Source organism: Arthrobotrys flagrans, assembly GCF_004000055.1.
Source record: "Arthrobotrys flagrans strain CBS H-5679 chromosome Unknown unitig_0, whole genome shotgun sequence".
NCBI lineage: Eukaryota > Fungi > Ascomycota > Orbiliomycetes > Orbiliales > Orbiliaceae > Arthrobotrys > Arthrobotrys flagrans.
The window spans coordinates 4,000,099-4,021,754 of NW_027137550.1; the positions used below are offsets into that span (position 1 = coordinate 4,000,099).

The window sequence follows — 21,656 nt, forward strand, 5'->3', positions numbered from 1 at the left end:
GGAAGAAGGAAACAAGAAGTATGAATTTATGCAAGGTGGGTATTGAATCCGATGGCCGTCGTTAGGTATCCAAATCGGACTACTAGCCTTTGAACCGACCCTCATCGGACTTAATCGTCTTGTAAAGCAGCCTCATTAGCCTTCTCCATCTCGGTTACAAAGTCCTCCCAATATTCCGAATACCGACTGTAATCTCCCTCTCCTTTGCCGGGACCACATGTAGTCACATAGACCTCACCGACCCCTTTCTTAACCAACATCTGAACCAACTCCTCTTGTTCCCTGCTGCTCCCATCAAAACTGTGAATTAAAACAGCCTGTCTATCAATATTTGCTCCAGCGCTCATTTGCTTATCCGAAGAAGTAAACAATGTATCCGGAGATATCATCGTTTTAAACGATGCTTCGTAGGATACAATACTATCTGCATACCCATAGAAAGCTTTAGGAACGATCTTCCGCGGGTTTGTGACAAAATAACCTTGTAATCCCAGTTCTTGGAACGCTCGTTTCGTATGAGCATGTAATGTCTTCAAATATCCCAAATGTATCTTCCCTTCTCCAAGTTCACCAGGCGCCTCATCGGCGAATATCCCGTCGACGTGGATATCCAGATCCGAATATGTAGCCCAAGCGGCATACCTTTCTATTTCGGCTATCACTTGCGTTAAATCCCTAGTGCCATATGCGGTATGCACATATCCTATCAGGGTTACGTTCTTGTATACGTTGAGTTTGGCAATTGCATCCGTGTATTCTGCGTCCGGGAATTTTCCAGGCCCGGGTCCGGAGTTAGGGTTTATGACGAATGTGAAATGTTGCGTTGGATGTCGAAAGACGGCTGTGAAGACACGATCCCAACAACCTGGGTCTGGGTACATGTAGAGAGGGAAGAGAATAGAGGTGCCATTGCTGTTAGAGGGTTTGGATGGCTTTAGTTTTCGCCGGCCGGTGCAACAAGCGAATGGAGGTGCAAGTATGTGCAGAATGCTATCCATGTCAATTTTACGGATGGGATATGAAGGTAATGTAAAAAGGTAGAATATATAGGGTATTTGATAAAGGTTTATGAGCAATAACTTGCCTGCGCTGTGACTAGGTGAATTGCTCGGAGGCCCAGAGAAATGTATAAATATGTGTATCGTCGAGACTTTGATGTCCTGTGGATCAAAACAAGCAATTGTGCAACAGATGTCGGGCGGGCGACGAGATGGAGAGATATTATAATAATTTACCAAGACCTCGCTCGCGGTGAGCACCGTCTATAGTATGTAGCTACCTTGTCGTGCCTTTCCGGAGTTATTCCTTTTCAAACTAGATCAGGAACAGGTTTTCAAGGTGGGTCGAGGTACCTTTGACGTCGGCACGACGAACTGTTGGGGAACATCGTGTTGGAAAAATGGCCGCAAACGGATAGACATTTGTATGTTCGCATGTTTCGTTTGCAGAAACACAGTATTCCACAGGAATGTGGGATTTTAGTGATATGACTAACCATGTACTAAAGTGTTAGCTCAAGTATTTTGAACGAGATATTGGGATTTTGGTGTTTCTGCGCTGGCATGTGTAACGCATGTTTGGAGCATGTGGATGGCTCGTGGCTTTGGATTCGTGGAAAGGTATGTGTGCCTGTACAACATTGCAAGCGCAGGAAGTTTAAAATTGTCGTTCACACAAAGCAAATATAATATATTGGCGGGAAACATACGGATTTACTTAGTGGGATCTCCAGAGAAACTTTAGTGTCTCGAGACTGCAGTACTGCTTGATTTTAGCAACATGATTTCTCGAGTTAAGGATTTCGAGACACTTACACGTTGTAGACGCACCTTTGAATAAACCTAGCTAAATACATTTGCTTCAGGCATGGGCATGGCCTCCAAGATTGATTGCAACAAAACTAACTTTATAATTTGAACGTCATAAATATTCAGAACTTTGGTAAGACTAGTATAATACAAAACATTGAAGAAAATAGTTGAGGTGTTTGTGTCCTTTCGATACTTTAGTAGTTTTAAATATATATTGACTGGTGCCGAGTATGCGTGAGGCTATTGTAGATGGTCGGGAGTGCTACGGCGCTGCAAAATGGTTAACTCTTCAGGGTTGAATGGGGTATTCCAATTGAAGCTTCCATTTTTACTTTTTTTGGCTGCTTTTATTCTCTTTGCTTTCCTTGTTTTCCTCGAATAGATTATTGAGGTGCGGGATAGCAACATTGGCTTTCCTTATTATGTTCTTGTATTTGCTATTGTCGATGGTCATGACACTCAGTCTCCTGATAAAGTTGCCAAAATCTGTGGAGCTTCTAGCAGAACCCGTATCCGTAGCAACTTCGCCATCTTCATCTTCTTCTTCGACAGTTTCCATGATCTGGCGGACAACATTTGGTCTACTTGTGCCATCATCAAGAGACGACGGAGACGCTCATAACCCCGAAGGTTGTCAACAGCCCATTGATAAACGTCACGGCACATACCCTGAAGACCAAATTCAGCATACCAGCCGCGTTCAGAAGATGCTTTGCTAAAATCAGCACTGACGGTACCCAAGTCTCCGGTACAGGCATCACTGAGGACGAAGGGAATATCATTTCCACAAACATTCGAGAAAGCCTTGAGAACATCAAGCACGGGATGCCCTGTACCTGTTCCCAAATTGTATCATCGACAGTTGGTGCGTTGAACAGAGAAGCTAGTGCCACGAACGCTGCCTCTGGTGCTACCGCCGGCCTTGGGAAGCCTCCTTGCGAAGGTTGGGCTGATTGGAGATGTGAGGTCGTCTTTTGCCGATGGTGGTGCGGCCTCCTTGGCTATTTTGATGGGGTAAGTTTTCGAAGAGCTGCCGAGTGACCGCGGGCAAGATCCAACACGTAAATGTAATCACGGACACCAGTTCCATCTGGGGTATCATAGTTGGAGCCGTAGACGTAGACTTTGCTACGCCGACGTTGTATGGCTTTCATGACAACTGGGATAATGTTGTTTGGTGTTCCTCGCGGATCTTCACCGATGAGGCCACTGGGGTGAGAACCCGTTGATTGAAGTAACGAAGAGCAATAACTTGCATCTCTGGGTCTGAGACACTGGTATCATTCAAGATTTCTTCGTCCATCCACTTCGAGCGACCATAAGGGTTGGTGAGGAGGCCGCCGCCGCCGACTTGGACAGAGTCTTCGCGGGTATTTGTCTCTTTGCCTTTAACGTAGGCAACAGCTAGCACTGCTAGAGAAAACAATATTCTTGACATTGCACTGCTTCATCAACTCGAGGAGGTTAATCAACCCGCCAATGTTCGGTAGTAGTTGAGGGGTTGCGAAACGGATTCTCCAACGGATTTCAAGGCCGCAGAGTGAATGACGTCGTTAACCTTGATCTTCGTAGGCTTTTCAGCTGGGAGCTGAGTTTGGGTCGAAGAGGCAGTGAACTCCTGACATTTGAAATGTTGCTTAACGGCGAGTGCACCGATATCCTTTGGCACTGATTTGGCAATCTTCTTTTCCTTCTTGAGGATTTTCTCCTCTGCAAACTTGATCAATGGTTTCCGCTCGGTAGCTGCTGGCTCGTCGGCTTCCCATGCCCCAAATACGCATGGCCCCTCTGTCGGTGATGTCGACTTCATGAAAGAATAAAGGAGGAACCTCTGTGGGAGATCGTCCTCTCTTCGTGTAGTCTTGTTAGACGATCCAATGGACACTGACTAGAGATTCCCAGTGGCTATTATATTGGACAGGTTGTCTATGACAACAACTGCGTAGCCTGTGACGAGGAGTTCCAAGGCGGTATGGGAACCGATATAGCCTGAACCCCCTGTAACTAGAATGATATTGAATCCCAAGGCCTTCTGGCGAGCCTGGGCAATAGCTTCCTCTTCGCGGCTAGGCATTTTGAAAAAAAGTCTGACCTTCAACAGAATATTATCTGGAGATAGTAGAGGTTTAAAATCTTAGAATAATACAAGAATCTACTGCAGTATTATGTCGAAAGAAAGAAGGATAAAGTTAACATAGACCTTTTATCCTATATTTATATGCTCGGAGTCTGATTTACGAACCAACAGCTCTCGATAACTTAGGTTATCCGTATCCAACACCGACATCGAGAGGCTGGGCCTCGATGGCCCGGCCTTGGAAGGCTAACAACTTTGGATCTGTAGGCTTTTCTGTGACCGGAAAGTCGTGCTCGATGGTCGAAGGCATATACAAATGCCATCGACCTGTTGAGCTCAATTGATCATAATTGCGTTAGACAGTTACTTGATCCGGCGATCGAGGTGGGGGGTGCAGATGCCGGTTTCGGGCTACAGAAACATGACCGCAGAATGAAGTATCCGGGACTGGGCAGAATGTTGTATGCGAAAGGGTAATATCAGGAATTTCCAGCCACTTAGACCACTTGAAGCTGCCAATACTGTCGAGAAGGTTGACCGCGTGGAGCTGCTCGTGCGAAAGCTGGGATGTGGAAGAAATCTAGAACGAGGATGCGGCATCAGTAGTATTAGTAGAGGGATAAGGAATTTCACGCGAATGTTCAAACACTTCTCAAACGATCTTCGAAGTACCGCACACTAAAACACCCGATAAAAGCTTAGTTCGAGCCGAAACCATGGGTTATCGAGATGCAAAATTACGGCCAGCGCTTTTGGACAAAGCTATGTTGTATTTTATGTGTTGGTGTTGCGCCTTCCCCAATTTGGTTATTTTGGACAACCTTACCAGGTTCTGAGGTCACACAGACGCCATCCGTTGTGCCTGCGCAAGCCCCGTTCTAGGCTTCCAAGGCTCCTTTCTCGAGTGCACTTTGCTCGAATCGCGAGTTCTAACCGTGAAATCTCCTGCCGGAAAAGTTCGGTGTCTTCGAGAATGCATTATCATAAGCCAGCCCGCTGCTATCAACGCGAGGGCCCGGGAGCCGATTTGCACCTAAATCGAGACGATTTGATCATATACTCGCGATAATCTCTATGCCACGAGTGCCTGAACCCTTGAATACGGTATTATAGTCTACCCGAATAGGCAATTTCTTCCATGTGCTAATTCATCCAACTCTGCGCTGTAGACTGAAAATGTCTCCATTCTCAGAAATCAACGATCTTGTCGTCTCGTTTACCGGGCTTCATCTTTTCAACCACAACAAAGGTGAAACGGAGTTTTCGTACACCTGTTCCTTTATTCATCTCGTGGAGGGGTTATCCAACGGGGCTTTATAATTCTCATCGCGAGATTCATTTTCATTACCCATCTGATTCATAGGCAGGGGACTACACACCCACAACATTTCCGTCCGTAGAGGGCGCCGTCAAGATGGTTCTCATCTACAGCAATTCCCTAGTTCCCATGGACCTTCGGTTTGCGCATGGGTACCAATATGCAGCTTTCTACGGCTCACTGGGGATGTTCTTGGGGAGGGATGCTAATAATTTTATATGAGAAAGGATTTGAGATGTTGATATTGGACGAACAGGCTGTGGCGACATTACAAAGGCCTAGACTGTCGAGTATACCTGAAGATGGGACTTCGGAGAAAAAATCTGTCAAAGTGGTTTTGTGGCATGTGCGCAAACCATTCTTTGACGAGAGCACGACACCAGAGCAAAAGCTTGGAGCGGTAGTTGATGCGGTGCATCGATTGTCGGGGTCTCATAATGCATGCGGACCTTTACTCCCTATCGATATAATACCGAAGCCGATGTTGAACGAATTACTCTATCATTGCGGATCCCTCGGTATTCCAATATTCGTCCAAAGTTTACCGCCTTTTACAGACATATTCGCATTGGATATGGCGCAGATGGCAGGTGTAAAATTCGAAAATGTATGTATTCATGCAGACGGCGAGCGAAGGGATTTCTTTCAAGAATAGCCTCGATAGGGTTTAGATTGCTGCGCACGACAGAGGGAAACAAAACCTGAATTCTTTGTCGGGTCCCACGATACATGGGAAATTCGGCCTCAACCGGCCATCGTTCGGCGAGGTGTCAAAATCGCAAAATTCTTTGGTGCGGCGTTACAAGTTGCGTTGTCGAGCAAATCGAAGAGTGCTTTCCTGTGGAAATGTGTCTTGCCGGTTTCGATTGGTTGAAGGGAGAAGATGTCAGTCAGCTGCATAAGGATTGGGTGGAAGAGAAGAAGGCCATCTGCTGCAATGACGAAGGACAGTATGAGGTCAGTAGGTTGGATGTCGAAGCTTATCCCTGGAAACGAGCAATATTTCCGACTTTTCAATATCCGTGAAGAAGGCGACCAGTCATTTTTTTATCCCGACCTTGTCCCATTAAACCCGACGAACTACTCCGACGACAAAACTTCTGGACGATGTCAAGTTTAAACGACCCTCTTTATCCGCTAGGGTGTTATGATCTCAGTGCATGAGGAGGTTTTACGAGATCATTTCGACGCAATTCAAAAGAGCCAGGAACATCTTCGAGATATCAATATGTTGCACCTCCTTGGAGAAGCGCAAATCCACTCCCTGTCTAAAGCATACCGAAGACTTCGATCTTACTAACAGACCCATTCTCCAAAACGAATATGCCAGTCGGGGCAGAGTCGTCCAACCCTTAATCGATGGTCTAGCGACAGGAAGAAGATTCATTTTCCATGGTCTAGATACTGGTTTTTGCAACACCTGGTAACAACGCCCGTCTTTGGTCTGTTAGCAAAGTTATCCATCATCATGGAGAAACTCCATGTTTTCGTGTCGCAAAAGGGCCCCGATACCAGAATAATCTGGTAGACGAGGGTGGCCTTGAAAAAAAAATAAAAAATCGTAGTTTGAAGTCCAAAGATTTTAGATTTGATAACACCGGTTCCGAACGGTTGATCGCTTCTAGATCGTTAAATTGGTTGATTAACGGACCGAAGCGATCGTGAATCATTGATTTTATTTTATCGCATTTAATAGACTTCGGACGGAAACCTGATTGTGCTATCGCCGTCAAAACCGTAGGAAATATAGTATCAACAATCATCCCTAACACTCATAAACTTCAATCCTGAGAACTCAGCGTGTTCCCTGAGGAATTCATTTTTGTAAATCTGTGCCTGAAGTATCCAGGCCTATTGGTATATAATGTGACAACAGTATTTTGGGAGGGGTATCCTTGGGGTTTGAACGAATTGGTTGGAGGTTTGCGAGGTTGGAGTTATCTCCTGTTGATGGGGATCTAGAGGCGAGGGATTTGTCGAAGGAACCGTAGGGTTTACGGCGACGGTGGAAGTTGATGTGGTTGAGGAAGCGGGGGGTCCGGGGCGGAGGCGTCGATTTGAAGTGTCTGGCAGAATCGTTTTGAAAAGTCTAGGGAAGAGAAGGTGGAGATGAAAGAGGAGATAGACTACGATATATACGATTGATAAAGGTAGAAGCATGGTATTCTATCTTTCTAATCGATAAATTTAAATATTTTAGGATTAAGAGATCAGAAGACTGGTTTATATATTTGGGATATCTGCAGTTCGGAGGCACAGCTTGTATCATGAGGCTTCGGAGCGCCCATATATCCATGATATGCTGCACCGCCAATGGAAAACCATTGACCATCCACCCTTTCGAAGGATGAATTCCCTTCGATGTTATGAACTAGCTGTAGCTAAGGTAGTAGAAGGTAAGCGTTGGAAGTTGGTGGCGTCGGGAGGGATCCCTGCAATGTCTACCGGGGACCCTGTTCGAGGCCTTGTCGATATGATGCTGCCCTCGTTTGAATTCTATTCTACCTCAACCACATCTTCTTCTCCTCTCCTCCTCCATCATCCGTATTATCATCATCATCATCATCATCGGGAATGCCGGCATCCTCGCATCTTTATATATATCCTAAGCATCATATCATTATTAATAGAATCACCGACTGGAAACAAACCCGCCGTCTCGGTCCGGAAGCTTACTAGCCTCGCACTTAACCTGCTAACTTTTTCGTCGTCATCATCGCTGTGAGGCTGGTCCCCACAGTTTAGCTCAACCCCCTTATAACCCACCATCCACCCCCAACTCCATTCTTCACCCCATCTCCATCATTAGAACCATGGACTTCATGCTATCCACCTCCGATCTCCCCGCAGACATCGCCGACCAATGTACCGATGACACCTGCTTCCCACCGGGCCTAAACAAGCCCTCGGCCTCTCCATTCGCATCCTCACTCCTCCTCACCACCCTCTCTTCCGTCCCATTCTTCGTAACTTTCGTCTTAATCTCCTTTCTCGCTTTTCTCAGACTGTTTCCATATATCACAAACGGTCAAAATGGCGCCCGACCGGCTCTCACACCGACCCTATCTCTCCAACCGGTGGTTAAATCGACATCGCCATCAACGGTATACCGCCGATTAAGCGCCATAGTCTTCGCCATAACCCTGGGCACAACAGGAGTTCTAGGGGAATTAATATTATGCGAAATAATGGACTGGGGCGACATGTCCGCCCGCTGGTTCTGGTTTCGATCTACCACCAACATCCTCCTAGCAATGCTCATAATCGTCGCACCGTTACTCGAAATCTACTCGTTTATTTATAGAAGAGACGAAAACAGTCTTGAACTTTCATCTCCTACATCGACGAAGCGAGTAGGAACATGGAGGAAGAAGAGTAAAAGTGTTGCGGTGGTTTTGATGTTTGGGACTTGGATATGGTTGTTTTATAAGCTGGGGGATCATTTGCCGTTACCGCCTATTGATGAGGCGTTGTTTCCGGATGGGAATGTGTCGTTTGAGACGACGGCGAAAGGGGTTAGTGATGAGTGTTTGAGTCGGTTAGGTGTCATTGGGGTTTCTGTAAGTCTTCTGCCCATACAGCTCCACCAAGTACGGATAATCTAACAGAAGGGAATGTAGTTAATGGCCCTCCTCTCCGGCTTCGGCGCCATCTCGGCCCCCTGGTACTGCTTCGCCCGCCGTCAAAAGCCCGTCACCGAAACCGACCTCCGCCGCGCCCAAGGCGGTCTTGAAGCCACAACCCAAATGCTCGACTCCAAACGTCAAAAACTCGCCACCATCGAACGAAAACTAAACTCCAAAGGGGGCTCCCCCGAAGTCGCCGCGGGAGCCGGCAGTATCCTCACCAAAATGATGTCTTCCCTACGTGGTGGAAACGACGACTTTAAAGAAGCTTCGGCATTACATATGGAGATATCTGGTTTGGTAACTATGCAAACGAGTTTATCGAACGATGTGCAAAATATCACTACCCGATTGAAAGAGCAGGGACGGGCTCAGACGGTATTAGGACGGATGTACGGCGTTGTACAGTTTGCGTTCGCGATATACTGTATCTACCGTATATCCTCCACTTTACTCCTCCGCTTCTCGGCATGGAGTACAGCCGCCCACGGCGGCACCGTCACATTCTCCCAAAAGGATCCAATAGGCAACATCCTCGCGGTGATAGTAAAACACTACGACCCGGACCTAAACCGCGAAGCATGGTCCCGTAACATCGGATTCGGATTTTCGGGAGTTATAATCCTAGGCTCGTTGAACTCCGTCCTAATAACCTTTAATATGATTACCAAAGCCGCTCCTGGCGTTTGGGGTCATGCGGGGTTGGCGTTGGCGGTTAGTCAGGTTACGGCTATATATGTGATGTCTGCGGCTGTGCTGCTGAGGAGTTCGTTGCCGAGGGATATGGGGAGTGTGCTGGGGAGTGCGTTGGGGGTTATGTTGGATGTTAGGTGGGTTGATGGGTGGTTTGATAGCGTGTTTTTGGTGGGGAGTGCGGTTACGCTTGTGTGCCTTGTTGGGGTGAGGAGGTTTAGGGAGGAGGAGGGGATGAGTGAGGATGAGATTTTGGAGAGGGGGAGTAAGATGATGTAGATTGTCTTTTGAGGAGTTGGGATGCATTTTGGTTGCAATCGTTGGACTTTCGGGACTTTTGGTAGGGAAACTCGTTAGGAAGAGGGTTGAGTTTTCGGCAGCAGTGAACATGATTGATTGAGTATTTTGTTTCGAGCATTGGCGTTTTCTTTTTACTTGAAAAGATTTTAATGGGACAGAGGGGGGCATCGATTGGGAGTTCGCTTCCTCCTGCATTTACGGAGTCACGATCTTTTTATTTTTTTATTCATTTTCGTTACCCTTTCATGGAACTAACTAACTGTTAAAAACATATATCCGCACCCAGAATTATAAACCGAAGCAATGCACAGGCAATGATAAATGGCGGACAGCGTAGAAGACAAATAATATATATTAGATATCTCCGCGCCCAACCAAAGTTCCTCATAAGCTCCAAAATAATATAAACTTACTCAAACACGACAATAACCACACGGCTCGATGGGTATCGTTGCCCAAACCTCCTCACCCCTCTCCTCACTCGTAGGAACGTTAACAATCTCTGGATCGCTCGGGAATACTTCCGTGCATCGATTTTTCATCCTGGTGATTAGCAGTTCGGTTCTTGGGGTTCTTACGACGCCGGTAGGGTAAGATGCAGACGAAGATGATGGAGATTGTTGGGATTACTGTTGAGGCTATTAGGAATGTTTTTGCGGTGCCCGATGAGGGTGTGGCGGTTTGTGGGGTCGGTGCGCATTGCGATGAACGATGAATGATTGTAGGGTACACTTTTCCGGCGGACTTTGGAAATTTGTAGATAAATAAGTACCGAGTAGATAGTGATGGTATTTGATATTAGCCATAAGTTCTGTATGCGATTATATGGAAAGAACCTCAAGAGTCCTGTGAAGAAGCCATAACAACTAACTATTCTAGTAATCAAGCAAACGCCCAAGCAAGCACTTAAGTATGTGATATCTCAAACATTAAATTCACAAAGCCATCCACCTCGACCCCGTCGCCTTGTTCATTTTTGCGTTTAACTTTTAAAGTAGCTGAAAGAAAGCACCTGGGAAAACATCGTTGATCTAAGTCGTTTGGAGACCGTGATTGTTTAAACCATATTATTGGAACGGCGTGCTGTGCCGTATTTTTTTAACCGATAGCCTCGATCCTGCTTCGATGCATTCGATTGCTTTCGACACTTTGACGATCTCGTTTGCCGCAACACTGGTAGCTGGGACTGTAACAGGATCGTTTGTGTTCCGTGGTTTGGGGAGCTTTGAGATGCAACGATAAGTGATCCCGACTATCGATTCGAGGCTGAGAAAATATCACAAGTTAGAAAACTGCTAGTTTATAATTAGGTCTTAGTTGGAATGAGCTTGGGAAAACGAGTACGATAAAACTGTAAAGGCTTGAGTTCATCCCCCCCTGCTGTAACATCATATCAAAAAGAACGAGAAACATCTAATATAATGGCTAATCCATTGAAAACGCCGGGCCCTGTAGACCTATTTCTCCTCCGTTTTTTTCCCGTCCCCAGAAAACAAAAAGGTTTGGATTTCTGCAATAAAAACTTGAAACTAAACCGTTAGTTAGCCGGAAGGCTCAAAATGCGACTATCATTAAGGCAAAAAGTATGAAGGAATAAACAGAAGAAAGATGTAAGAGAAAACGAAAAGAAAAAGGTGCTTTGCAGCCTCAAGGTGGTTAGGCAAAATGAACTATCGCTAATAGGAAACCGGTAAAGGGATTTGAATTTTATCGTCGATGCGGTGAGTTTACTCCTTTGGTTCCACGATGACCCAGTCGTCTTCTTTCCGTGCCGTATTCGGGACTTCGGTGCACGGGGTGTACGCTGGTAGGCCCCTTTCCTTCTCGTCGTCCTCCAGAATGATCGCTTTGCCCTTCCCCTTTTCTTTCGCGGATATCGGCTTTGGGCTAAGCGGTGTAAGTTCCTCATCAGCGCCAGTAGCTCTTCCCTTGCCCTTGTTCTTGGATGTATCCTCTTCCCGCTCGGGTTCATCATCGTTGGCCGGTGTCTTCGGCGGTTGATCCGCATACATATATCCCTGTTCTTTCAATTGTTCCCTTCTCTTGGCCCTTTCTTGAGCTTCTTCTTGAGCTTTTTGCATAGCTTTGATGACCTTGAGTTTCATGTCTTCCAGGTTCAATTTGGGTGTTGTAGATTCCATGATTTCGACGAGTTCATCTTGTTTCCACACTCTGACGGCGACGTCTGCGATTCTTTGTAGCCCATCTTCGGCACTCTTTTTGTAGCTGACGTATTCCGTGTCGATAGTGTCTTCCGCTTCGTAGATTTCTTTCATGCCTTCTAGGGCAACGGCAAAGAGTCGACCAGCTTTAGCGAGGTTTTCGATCTTGATCCTCTTTCCGTGAACGCCTTCTTTCATCTCCGTCTTGACTAATGTGATTTTGGCATGATCCACCATCATTTGATACCACAGTACCATCGTTTCAGTATAATCGACAGCTCCCTCTCCCCCTTCCACCGTCTCCTTCGAACTCGTCTCGTCGGGTAACACCTTTCCACCCGCATCCTTCCCAAAATAACACATGGGCAAAAATTCCTCCAACATCTCAACCGCAGCCCCCCTCTTCTTAACCTCCTCCCAATCCACCAATTCTCCCAACACCTGAAACGCCCTTTCTATTAAATTCTCAGCCTTCTTAGCATCAAGAACTCTATCTTCACCAACTCCAACATGTTGTAATGTTGCTAACGCCGTGCTTCGTAGGACTCTCGCGTCTAGTAGTTGGATCGGTGGTGGGAGGATTACGCGTTGTCGGACGTAGTCTAGTTCGGCCAGAGCGCAGGAACAGCGTTTGGAGGCGTCGTGGGAGTCGCGGGTTGAGGTTGAGAGGAGGGCGAAGTGGAGTTGGCGTTCGGCTTCGCGGATTTTACCGCGAAGGAGGTCGAGGAAGAGGGGGGAGAGGGGGTTTGGGCCTGTTTTTTATAGGGTTTTGTTAGATATGATGGTCAATGGAAACCGGAGTTTATGGAGATGGGTGGTGGGGTGTGTTGCGGTGGGGGTTGGAGTCAGACAATCGACACCTTCAGATGCCAGTACTGATGAACTTACCTCTGGAAACAAGCTCCAAGCTATCATATTGAGATGGACCGTCTTCATGGTATTCAAAGCTGCTGGTCCGACGTTTCTGCAGGGGTTGCGGAACGACATCGTCGTCAGAGCCGCCGGCAGCTGCCGGCGTGGGTTGCTCGGAGGTGGTGGCTGTTGTTGGCTCTGCGGATACCCCGGAACTAGAGTCGGTTGGAGGTGTATCGGAAGATACTAGATCGGATGATATTGACGGACCTCGGAGGAGGATCTGGTTTGGCTCGTCGATGCCGGGTGGGAGGATGTCGGAGTCCATGGCGGGGTAGCTGCCGTTTCCGGATGTTGGAGTTGGTTATAATGAGGATGGAGCTTATTACCTAGGCTCTTTGGAGGGATTGTATAAATTGGCAGACCGGAAGACCTTGACGCTTAAGGACTTGTTGGATGTAGTGGAGGGTAATTAAGTCCTTAAATTGTTGTTAGAGCGCCGCGATGCCGTGAGGGAAGTAGGATCCCAGCGGAAGGATATTATTAATACCGTTGCGTTACCATCTATACACACAACTGACAACATATTAGGTGTGCAAAATGCAACAATCGTTCCCGATTCAACAGCAAGGTAGCCCGAGTCCCTGCAAAGTTTAATCACCGCCGGTTAGTTGCAAATTTTACAGAAATATGCCATAGAATCTAATCAACCTTACTGGTTACTGCAAATAGATCATTTTTAAAGGCCAGAGCAACACGCGGCTCCAGAGCAAGAAACACCTTGCTCCTAACATAGTCCAACGGTAGATAATGCCTCCCGCTCTAGGTTTTTTTGATATCACAACTCATGATATATATATATATATATATATATATATATAGCTAAGCATAGATATCTAGCGCAAATGGTCTATTAGGTATCAGAGTTTGGCGTAACGGGACCAATAAGTGTTTACGCTCTCAGGGATGTCATACTCGAAATACCAAAGGACATTAAATGTTTAGGGGCTTAGAACATTCAAATTATTCAGCTCTTGCTGAAACTTTTACGAATGAGACCGCCAGGGCTTATCACGGTATCACCCCTTATGGATTAAGCTACGGCATTAGGTGCAGTTTCGTACTCTGAGTCATGCTTGATACCACAAGACTAGCTTGATACAGCACAAGACAGCTCGATCCAAAGTACTACAATCCTCTTATAAACCATTGAATACAAAATACATATTGTTTTATGACTTTCACTCTCCGCTGACAATGTCTCTGGACCACTTAGGAACTGTTCACCACCACGAAGCTCTCACGACGGAATAATAATTATGTTTACACAAAATCCTAGCATTTTACAAACAAAGTTCCGCTTGTTGAAGGCTAGCATACGAAATAACAGTAACTCAAAACCCGCCCGACTCGAACTTTCAACGAATATTGACATGTCTATATATACGTATCATCTTTGCCTATCCGCATCAATCATGTAAGATTTTACTGGCAAATTGATCAATAGCACCTCCATTGTAGCTGCGCACTCTGATTAAATATATAGATATTAATATATATATATAGTTATATAAATAAATAAATAAATAACTAAATAAATAAGTACATGCTCGGTCGTAATTTTAGCCACAATAAGGCCTGAACTATATCCATAAAACAATACACGCAGGCCCCGCCGTAAACTTCTACGATTAACTTGTAGCCTTCAAGTCCAGGCGCATACGGGGGCTCGCTGGACATTAAAGATAACGAGGTATGTCGGCGCAAATTTAAAGAAGAGAAAACATATGAATATATGTCGTAGGAGGTATACGTAGCTGAAGCTATAGCTTTAGTGAGTCGGGAAACGAGCTTGACTCTATGAGAAAGCAGGTATAAGGTTTACCTCATTGTTGCTTCCGGGTGATGGGATATTGTCGGTTTCGGGATGACGTTGCAAACCGTGTTGAGCCTGCAGAATACAACAGTGAGAACTCGACACTCGAGATTTAAACGTACTCAAGTCCCTGGGGCTGCTCCGAGTCTACTCAAATCCCGGCTATCTTGTGATGTTGGGTTGGATGCGAGGACCATTCCAACCGTGCTGAATCATCCTGGCCAACCGGCATGCTAACAAAGTATCGGAGTTGGTGTGTATGTCTTGTTGTGTTAGATATCCTAGCTATGATGGACTATCTGCAGCCCAACTTCAAACTATCCAACATCAGATATCCAACTATATTCAACATTCAAGGTACCTAGTATTCATATTCACGTTCGAAAACCCCGAACCTCATTGGAGGCCCATTCCAGACACCTGTTCGTTGCAGTTTCTGATAGGCTCGCTTGTCAGCCGTCCCTTGGCCGATGTCACGGCTCCAGCATTTGACGGCCAATGCCCCTGGCCCAAAACCCTGAACCTTTGCCTGTCGAGACGTGATTCTATATATAGGGTACGTAAGCACCTCCCATCTCGATATCTCCAATCTCATCTCATCTATTCTTTTTTCCAGGTCACGGTTGTTAATTGTCTTCTGAAGAATGTTGTGCAGTCCCGCTTAGGTGGACCCTGGTACCTGAGCTGGCTTGAATAGCTCGCCAATTGGCGGCAGTCACAACCATGGCTTGCTATCCAAGTCGCATATCTTCGCTGATATGCTCTTACCTATCATTTTCAATATTACTATTCACAAGCTCGTCGATAGCCTGCGGGGTTTTGTATGTACTTCGGTGTGCGTCGTTTGTTCATGAATGGCTTGCTAACTCGAGTTCAATCACGCCAGAACACATAATGAAATCCTCCGTCGTGCGCGCTATCTCTACTCAATCTACCCAACAGATACAGACAATAATACTCCACACCACGTCCACCATAACTACATAAACAGCATACTATCGGATCCGTCTAATCGTGCCGCCCAACAAGCCGGCGCATTCTTCCCCGACTGGGGTTATGGCTGCTTCTCCAACGACGCTCCCGCAGAAGCAGCCCACTGGCCACCTTTCGTCGTGGCATCGATCCGCCACTTCCATCAAAAGTACGGTCCGGTCCTGATAACCTCCCCCACCCCACCAGACGGCAATGGCGAACTCATCGCCAACACCCTCTGGCCAAACGGCACTACCATGACCCGTGACGACCTTGAACACAAAAACAGACTAATATCATTCATTTTCGCCATCGCTTTACACGGTTCCTCAGACGCCACATGGCACTCATTAAAGATGTACAATGGCTTCATCCGGATGGTCGCTGGTCTCGACTTCTCTGGCTCCTATAACGATGCACATACCCTCGTCGATACAGGCGGTGATGTAATCCTCGCGAACCGGATGGAGAACCTACCACCCGAATCCCATGCTAGGAACTGGGTATCGAATACTTGGTGGGTTCCTACTGCCGATATTCTCGAGATATATGAGAGTATGGGGATTACCACTGTGAATAGGTTTACTTTTTCTTTCTGTATTACTCGGGGTCTTGCTGCCATGCAAGCGGTTGTGTCGGCTGGTGGAGCGTTATATGAAGCTTATGCGGAGAAGTCACCAGCCATGATTGACTTTTTCGATGAGTATTACCTAGGCGGGATGGATGAAATGGCTGCGAATGCGGTTTGGTGTTGGAGGAATGTGACGGAGTGGATGGTTGGTGGGGCTGGAGGTGCTGGTGATGGGTGGGGGATGTGTGATACTTTCCAGTTGGTCAAAGCCAGGGACGGAGGTAGAATTGGGCCGCCGGATCCACCAGCTGGGAAGGACGATGGTCTAACGGAACATGTGAAACACGGCGAGTCCTACGAGGATTTACTAAAGAACAAGGAGTTCGGAGAGTTGGTTGAAAAGTACGAAGATAATATCTACCAGGACGATCTACCCTTGGGCGCAGTGGAAATATACGTACCCGACAACCTACCTTGGTTCGAACGCCCTCCACCATCTCGACGGTACGATGAAAAGCAACGTCCCTTATTCGATTCATATTACAGACACGACAATGATGATTCGACCACTACTACAACATCAGACAAGTTCCACATTCCACTTCCAACACCGTCACCATTCCCAGGCAGCTTCGGAGAACCAATCTTCATCTCAACTGCCAAAGCATTTTCAAAGTTCGGATCATACCTAAGCATCGGATCTCACGGTACTAGTAAACTTCTTAGAGGATTTGGAATCAAAGAATCCCAGGAAGGGTCGGTAGACCTAACAGCTTCAGCATTTGCCGAGACCGAAGATCAAGACTATGTGGCTGGCGGAGCAGTGTATAGTATCGATTTAAAAGATGTGACAAACGTCAAGACAGTCTACGACGGCGAAGAAAGAATATGGGCCGAAGAACTCGCCGGGAAATTCGTCCGTTTTTCGGGCAGGAACGACGGAGTAGGGATTAAGGTTGCCGATTCTAAGGTTGATGGAGTATGCGGCATCTCCGTTAGAATCGGTGATGGAACCGTAGTCATGAATGGAGTCAAAACGCAAAAGCTAGACATCGACACCACATCTCAGGAACCCAATCATCCAAACGCAAGATTTGGAGCGGCGACTACGGCCGTCAGGTTAAACCTTGGAATTTTTAATGTGGTTACCGCGCCTGGACCGCAGGTTTTCAATGCTTCTTCACCTCGGATTGGGTTTATCCCTTCCGGATATTTGGACCTATTTCTTGGCCCGCAGCGGATTCTTCGACTTGCTTTTGAAGACCTACCGGGTGGTGATAGAATGGGCGAAAGAGAATTCGGGACAGTAGCGTTGGCAGCTGACGTTGATGGCGACGGAGAAGAGGAGGTTATTATCGGTATGCCATTCGCGGATGGCGATAGGGCAGGTTGCGGAGTACAACTTGCAGAAGGAGAAGTTGTAGTTATTAAGATGGGCAAGATCGTGGAGAGCGTATTCAATGGATGTGATGGCGTTGTGGGGGGAGCGATCCAAAGGCTTAAGTTGCCAAATGTGGAGAAGAAAGGCGAAGAGTGTGTGCAGAATACTTACGAATGGTTTGGGAAATCGTTGGTATGGGTCAGGCAGGCCGGATTGTTGGGGGTAGGTGCGCCTGGGAGAGGGAAGGTATTCTTTTTGAAGTGGGAAGTCGAGGATGGGCAGTTTACATACGAGTTCGCGATTGAAGGGGGCAAAGGTGGATTCGGAGGGTGGGGGTTGGAAAGTGGAGTTACAACCGCAGGGAAGGAATGGGTCGCTGTTGGAGTACCCAATGACGAGGGAGATCAGAAGGGACATGTGCAGGTTTATAGGATCGTAAACGGGGAAGGTGTGCTGGTCGCCAAGGTGAAAAGCTGGGAGGAAGAGAAGTTTGAAAAGTTTGGAATGGTGCTAAGGGCGGATAATGGAGACGAGGGATTATGGGTTGGCAGCCCTTGGGCACAGAAAGAGAGGGGTGCGGTTTGGTGGATAGATATAGGGGCTATTGCGAACTGGGAGGGGAATTGGAAGAAGAAGGTTAAGTTGCAAAGGGAGCCCGCGGCACAAACTCCCGTGGTAGAGAAAAGTGACAGGGAGATGGCCAGAGAGTTTAAAGTTCGGATGCAATTGATGGGGCCGGAACCTGGGGTAATTTTACGTATTTGTCTTTAAAATTACGAACTACGGCTAACGGTTTCTCAACAGGCACACTTTGGAGCAGCATTAGCATCAACAGATATAAACGGCGATGGCAAAGAAGATTTAGTTGTTGGAATCCCCTACTGGGCTGTTGCGAACCCGGATGAAAACGCAAGGTTTAAGGGGGCTGTGGCGGTTTATACTAGAATCGATGGTGAAGTATGAGCTTTCTTTGAAAGATCAATGGTAGAAGAAACTTGATATTGAAGCGGTTTAGCATTGGGCTTGCATTTATATTTGTAGAATCGGTCATGCATGGACGGACTTAGCTCACTAGAATTGTTGGGCTCTCATTTGTGTAGTCATTTGTTATTGCATCGGAATATCGCAGGAGGGTAACCCCAAATACATACGAAGCTGTGTTAACAGATTCGCAGAATGCAGTCTTTGTTACTGTTAAAAACGAATTGATTTCCTGGGCACCATCAAAATCAAAAAGTTTATCTCTAAACCTTTGATGTTTCTATAAACTCTTGCGCTTTCAAGAGATGTCTGGCAACATATTCCATTTCGCATTTCCTTCATATATATGAACGATAAGTTGAAACACTACTCATCATCCTCTTCCTCCTCTTCTTCCCTCCAATGCTGCCTGTGTCCGGCAAACCGGGTGATACGACGTCGCCGTAGACTTCCTAATAACAGTCTTAACTCCTCCACGGTTATGGCTAGCGCGAAACTATGTTATTTGTCAGTAAGCAATACATACATTCGGCACCGATTTAATATCTCGCACCATGTGACTCTATCAGGGTTACTTACGTTCCGACTTGTAATTACTCTGGTCCTCACGTGCAATACACATGTACCGCAATTGATTGTTGTGCTTTTAGCCACGATTGCAGCTGGGATTGTGACGGTTGGAGCGATGGTGACTGTTCGGGTGAGAGTGAAGTATGTTGTACATTGACGGACACGCTGGGGTTCCGGGTTTGCATTTGGGAGGGCGAGGGCCGTTCTGTCAATATAAGCGCAGGTTAGTAGATTTCATAAAGCTGGTATCTAAATACCCGCCTCCTTCGAGATACATGATCGATAGTGAACGAGTATAAGAAGCCATGAATTCACGGATTGCATAAAAAACTAACCTACCCAGTCAAGCCCAGAAGGGTAACGAATTTCAGAAGCTGCATTTTGCTTGCAAAGTGGCTTCAAACACCTGAATGACCGACGATAAAAAGAGTGGACGGGCCAAATTCGACACCGAAGAAACAGTAGGAAGCCCTGATGCTACAACAAAAATACAAATGGCTTTCAAAAGGTAAAATCAAGGCCTAAATAACAAGGTGACAGGTCATCTTTTATATACCCCGCAGCTATGCCAGCCAACTGGGCTGCGCAAAAAACGATATGTAGGTTCTGTCCCTTCTATCCTCTGGTGGCCTGAGTCAAGATCGTGCCATGCAAACGCCAGATATCTCGGTATCCTTGGACCGGCAAGTAAGGTCAGAATGCCATGAGATCTAAACCAACCATCTCCGAGGAATCTTTATACAGCTTTAACAAGACACCAACATTAATAAAAAATTAAAAAATTTATAGCATGTGGAGCAGTCAAAGTTGCGTTGCATTCCGTTGTTTCGGCTAACTAAACCAGATTCGGCAAGCACCCAAATGAAGGCATGTTACTCGATTCGGCAGACCACCTGTCACCCAATTTTCGGCTTCGTTTTACGTTTGGTGCTTGCTGTTGTTTCGTTTTGGATTGTGCTTTCCTCTTTCTTTGTACTTATTGGGCTTGGGGGGTATATAACGTGGGCTTGGAAAGGCGGTGTTAATACCTGGGTAGAGGGAGCTTTTCTTGGGTTCCGTGATGTAGCGCGGATGGTTATGCGGGTATACCGAATGGGGATGAATGATTTGGTAATAATCGTGGACAAGAGCTGTTACTGAGGGAATTTCGGAGATACCAATCTATAAAGTTGTTTCATGAAACGGTGGTAGGTGAATTGGTTATGTGTAAACGATCGGCAGGGCCAAAGGGATCGAGTTGGATGCCAATGAATCGGTAATGATATCATGGCCCGGATTCTATATAGTCATAAAGGCGAGGCCGCATGGAAAGCCTATGGAAGGCCATTAAAGATTCGGGTAAATCATTGGGACGGATTTTGGAGTCGAAGTTCATTAAAGGTCTAGATTCAATTTTATAGTATTAACTGCAAATAAGATCATACGATGGTTAACAAATTTCAAACGAGCTGTCGACTTCTTACAGATTGTCATATATTCAAAAATCGACTATTAGGAATAACTTGATATTGCATTCACAGTAGAGGTCTTGGGGTATAAATGATAGAAACATGTTGGCTTTGTTGGAAATTTTTGCGGGAAAGAAGAGCACCTACACGTACCCGTACATAATTGTATTCCGGATCATAATACTGCCTACTTTTACGCAAAAGTTCCCGATCCTAAATGTATTTTACTTTTTTAGATTGGACAGGGAAAGTATTATTGGAAGGAGCATATCAGCCTAACTGGGTAGTATGTTGCTATGTCCGTAAGCAACTATATCGTGAAAATTCGACATGTCGATAGGTTCACGAACCATCAATTGCTTTGGCCTAATATAGCCTCGAATTCTGGTCATGCTATACTAAAACGTAAAAGGAACAGGCTTTTATCAATTCGGAAATATTCAAATCCAATCGATACTCCTTCAAGAGCTCGAGAGAGTGAAAAATTGTCGTTAGGATTTTGGCTTTCGGATTTATGCTCAAAGAAGGACACCAGTTCCGAGAGCGATGCATTGCATTGCATGGATCCTCGACAAGGTTACACGGTAAATTCTCGTATTTAAGATAAATAAGTAATTTACCTCGATCCTACCGTAGCTTTTACGGAAGTACAAAGACGACGCTTCTTTTTTGTTTACGTGCAACAGGCCTGGATAAAATGGTTCTCGAGACCCGCGCGCAGAAGTTTATACCTATTTTATGTGAAGAAAAAATAAATAAACCACATAGTGCATCCCGCGATGCAAGAGTTCAATGTTTGGGAATATGCAGTGTTACGATGCAAGGCGAGGAAATGCCGTGTTTTCTTTGTCGATTTCCCGCTCTTGCTTTGCTTGCTCGCTCCCCGCTTCTCAGATCCGTGGTTTGGGTGGACGCAAGAGCCATACATAGCCAAGCCGTCACCAAGCTGCCACAACGTGCTGCTTCTTTTACTGGTAGAAAAGAGGGAAAGCGAAAAGAGGGGTAAAATGTTCCATCC

At 46.2% G+C, this 21,656-nt stretch overlaps 6 protein-coding genes across 6 annotated transcripts; 2 read left to right on the forward strand and 4 right to left on the reverse strand.

Moving 5' to 3' along the window:
- Positions 1–110: 110 nt before the first annotated feature.
- DFL_004218 (uncharacterized protein) lies at positions 111–881 on the reverse strand (the record flags this gene model as incomplete). Its single annotated transcript, XM_067633276.1, has 1 exon — positions 111–881. The coding sequence occupies one exon, from the start codon at positions 879–881 to the stop codon at positions 111–113; it is 771 nt and encodes a 256-aa protein (XP_067491461.1).
- A 1,389-nt stretch (positions 882–2,270) lies between these two features.
- DFL_004219 (uncharacterized protein) lies at positions 2,271–3,885 on the reverse strand (the record flags this gene model as incomplete). The annotated part of the gene is made up of 5 exons (XM_067633277.1): positions 2,271–2,615; positions 2,709–2,841; positions 2,972–3,221; positions 3,285–3,661; positions 3,731–3,885. 5 exons carry the CDS (start codon positions 3,883–3,885, stop codon positions 2,271–2,273), a joined length of 1,260 nt encoding a protein of 419 aa, XP_067491462.1.
- A 4,134-nt stretch (positions 3,886–8,019) lies between these two features.
- DFL_004220 (uncharacterized protein) lies at positions 8,020–9,804 on the forward strand (the record flags this gene model as incomplete). The annotated part of the gene is made up of 2 exons (XM_067633279.1): positions 8,020–8,766; positions 8,827–9,804. 2 exons carry the CDS (start codon positions 8,020–8,022, stop codon positions 9,802–9,804), a joined length of 1,725 nt encoding a protein of 574 aa, XP_067491463.1.
- Positions 9,805–11,552: 1,748 nt separating this feature from the next.
- DFL_004221 (uncharacterized protein) lies at positions 11,553–13,167 on the reverse strand (the record flags this gene model as incomplete). Its single annotated transcript, XM_067633280.1, has 2 exons — positions 11,553–12,739; positions 12,876–13,167. The coding sequence occupies 2 exons, from the start codon at positions 13,165–13,167 to the stop codon at positions 11,553–11,555; spliced, it is 1,479 nt and encodes a 492-aa protein (XP_067491464.1).
- A 1,835-nt stretch (positions 13,168–15,002) lies between these two features.
- Positions 15,003–18,602, forward strand: DFL_004222 (uncharacterized protein; the record flags this gene model as incomplete). The annotated part of the gene is made up of 6 exons (XM_067633281.1): positions 15,003–15,072; positions 15,132–15,271; positions 15,332–15,390; positions 15,513–15,536; positions 15,602–18,386; positions 18,444–18,602. 6 exons carry the CDS (start codon positions 15,003–15,005, stop codon positions 18,600–18,602), a joined length of 3,237 nt encoding a protein of 1,078 aa, XP_067491465.1.
- A 391-nt stretch (positions 18,603–18,993) lies between these two features.
- DFL_004223 (uncharacterized protein) lies at positions 18,994–19,570 on the reverse strand (the record flags this gene model as incomplete). The annotated part of the gene is made up of 3 exons (XM_067633282.1): positions 18,994–19,116; positions 19,200–19,395; positions 19,530–19,570. The coding sequence occupies 3 exons, from the start codon at positions 19,568–19,570 to the stop codon at positions 18,994–18,996; spliced, it is 360 nt and encodes a 119-aa protein (XP_067491466.1).
- Between the last annotated feature and the right edge of the window lie 2,086 nt (positions 19,571–21,656).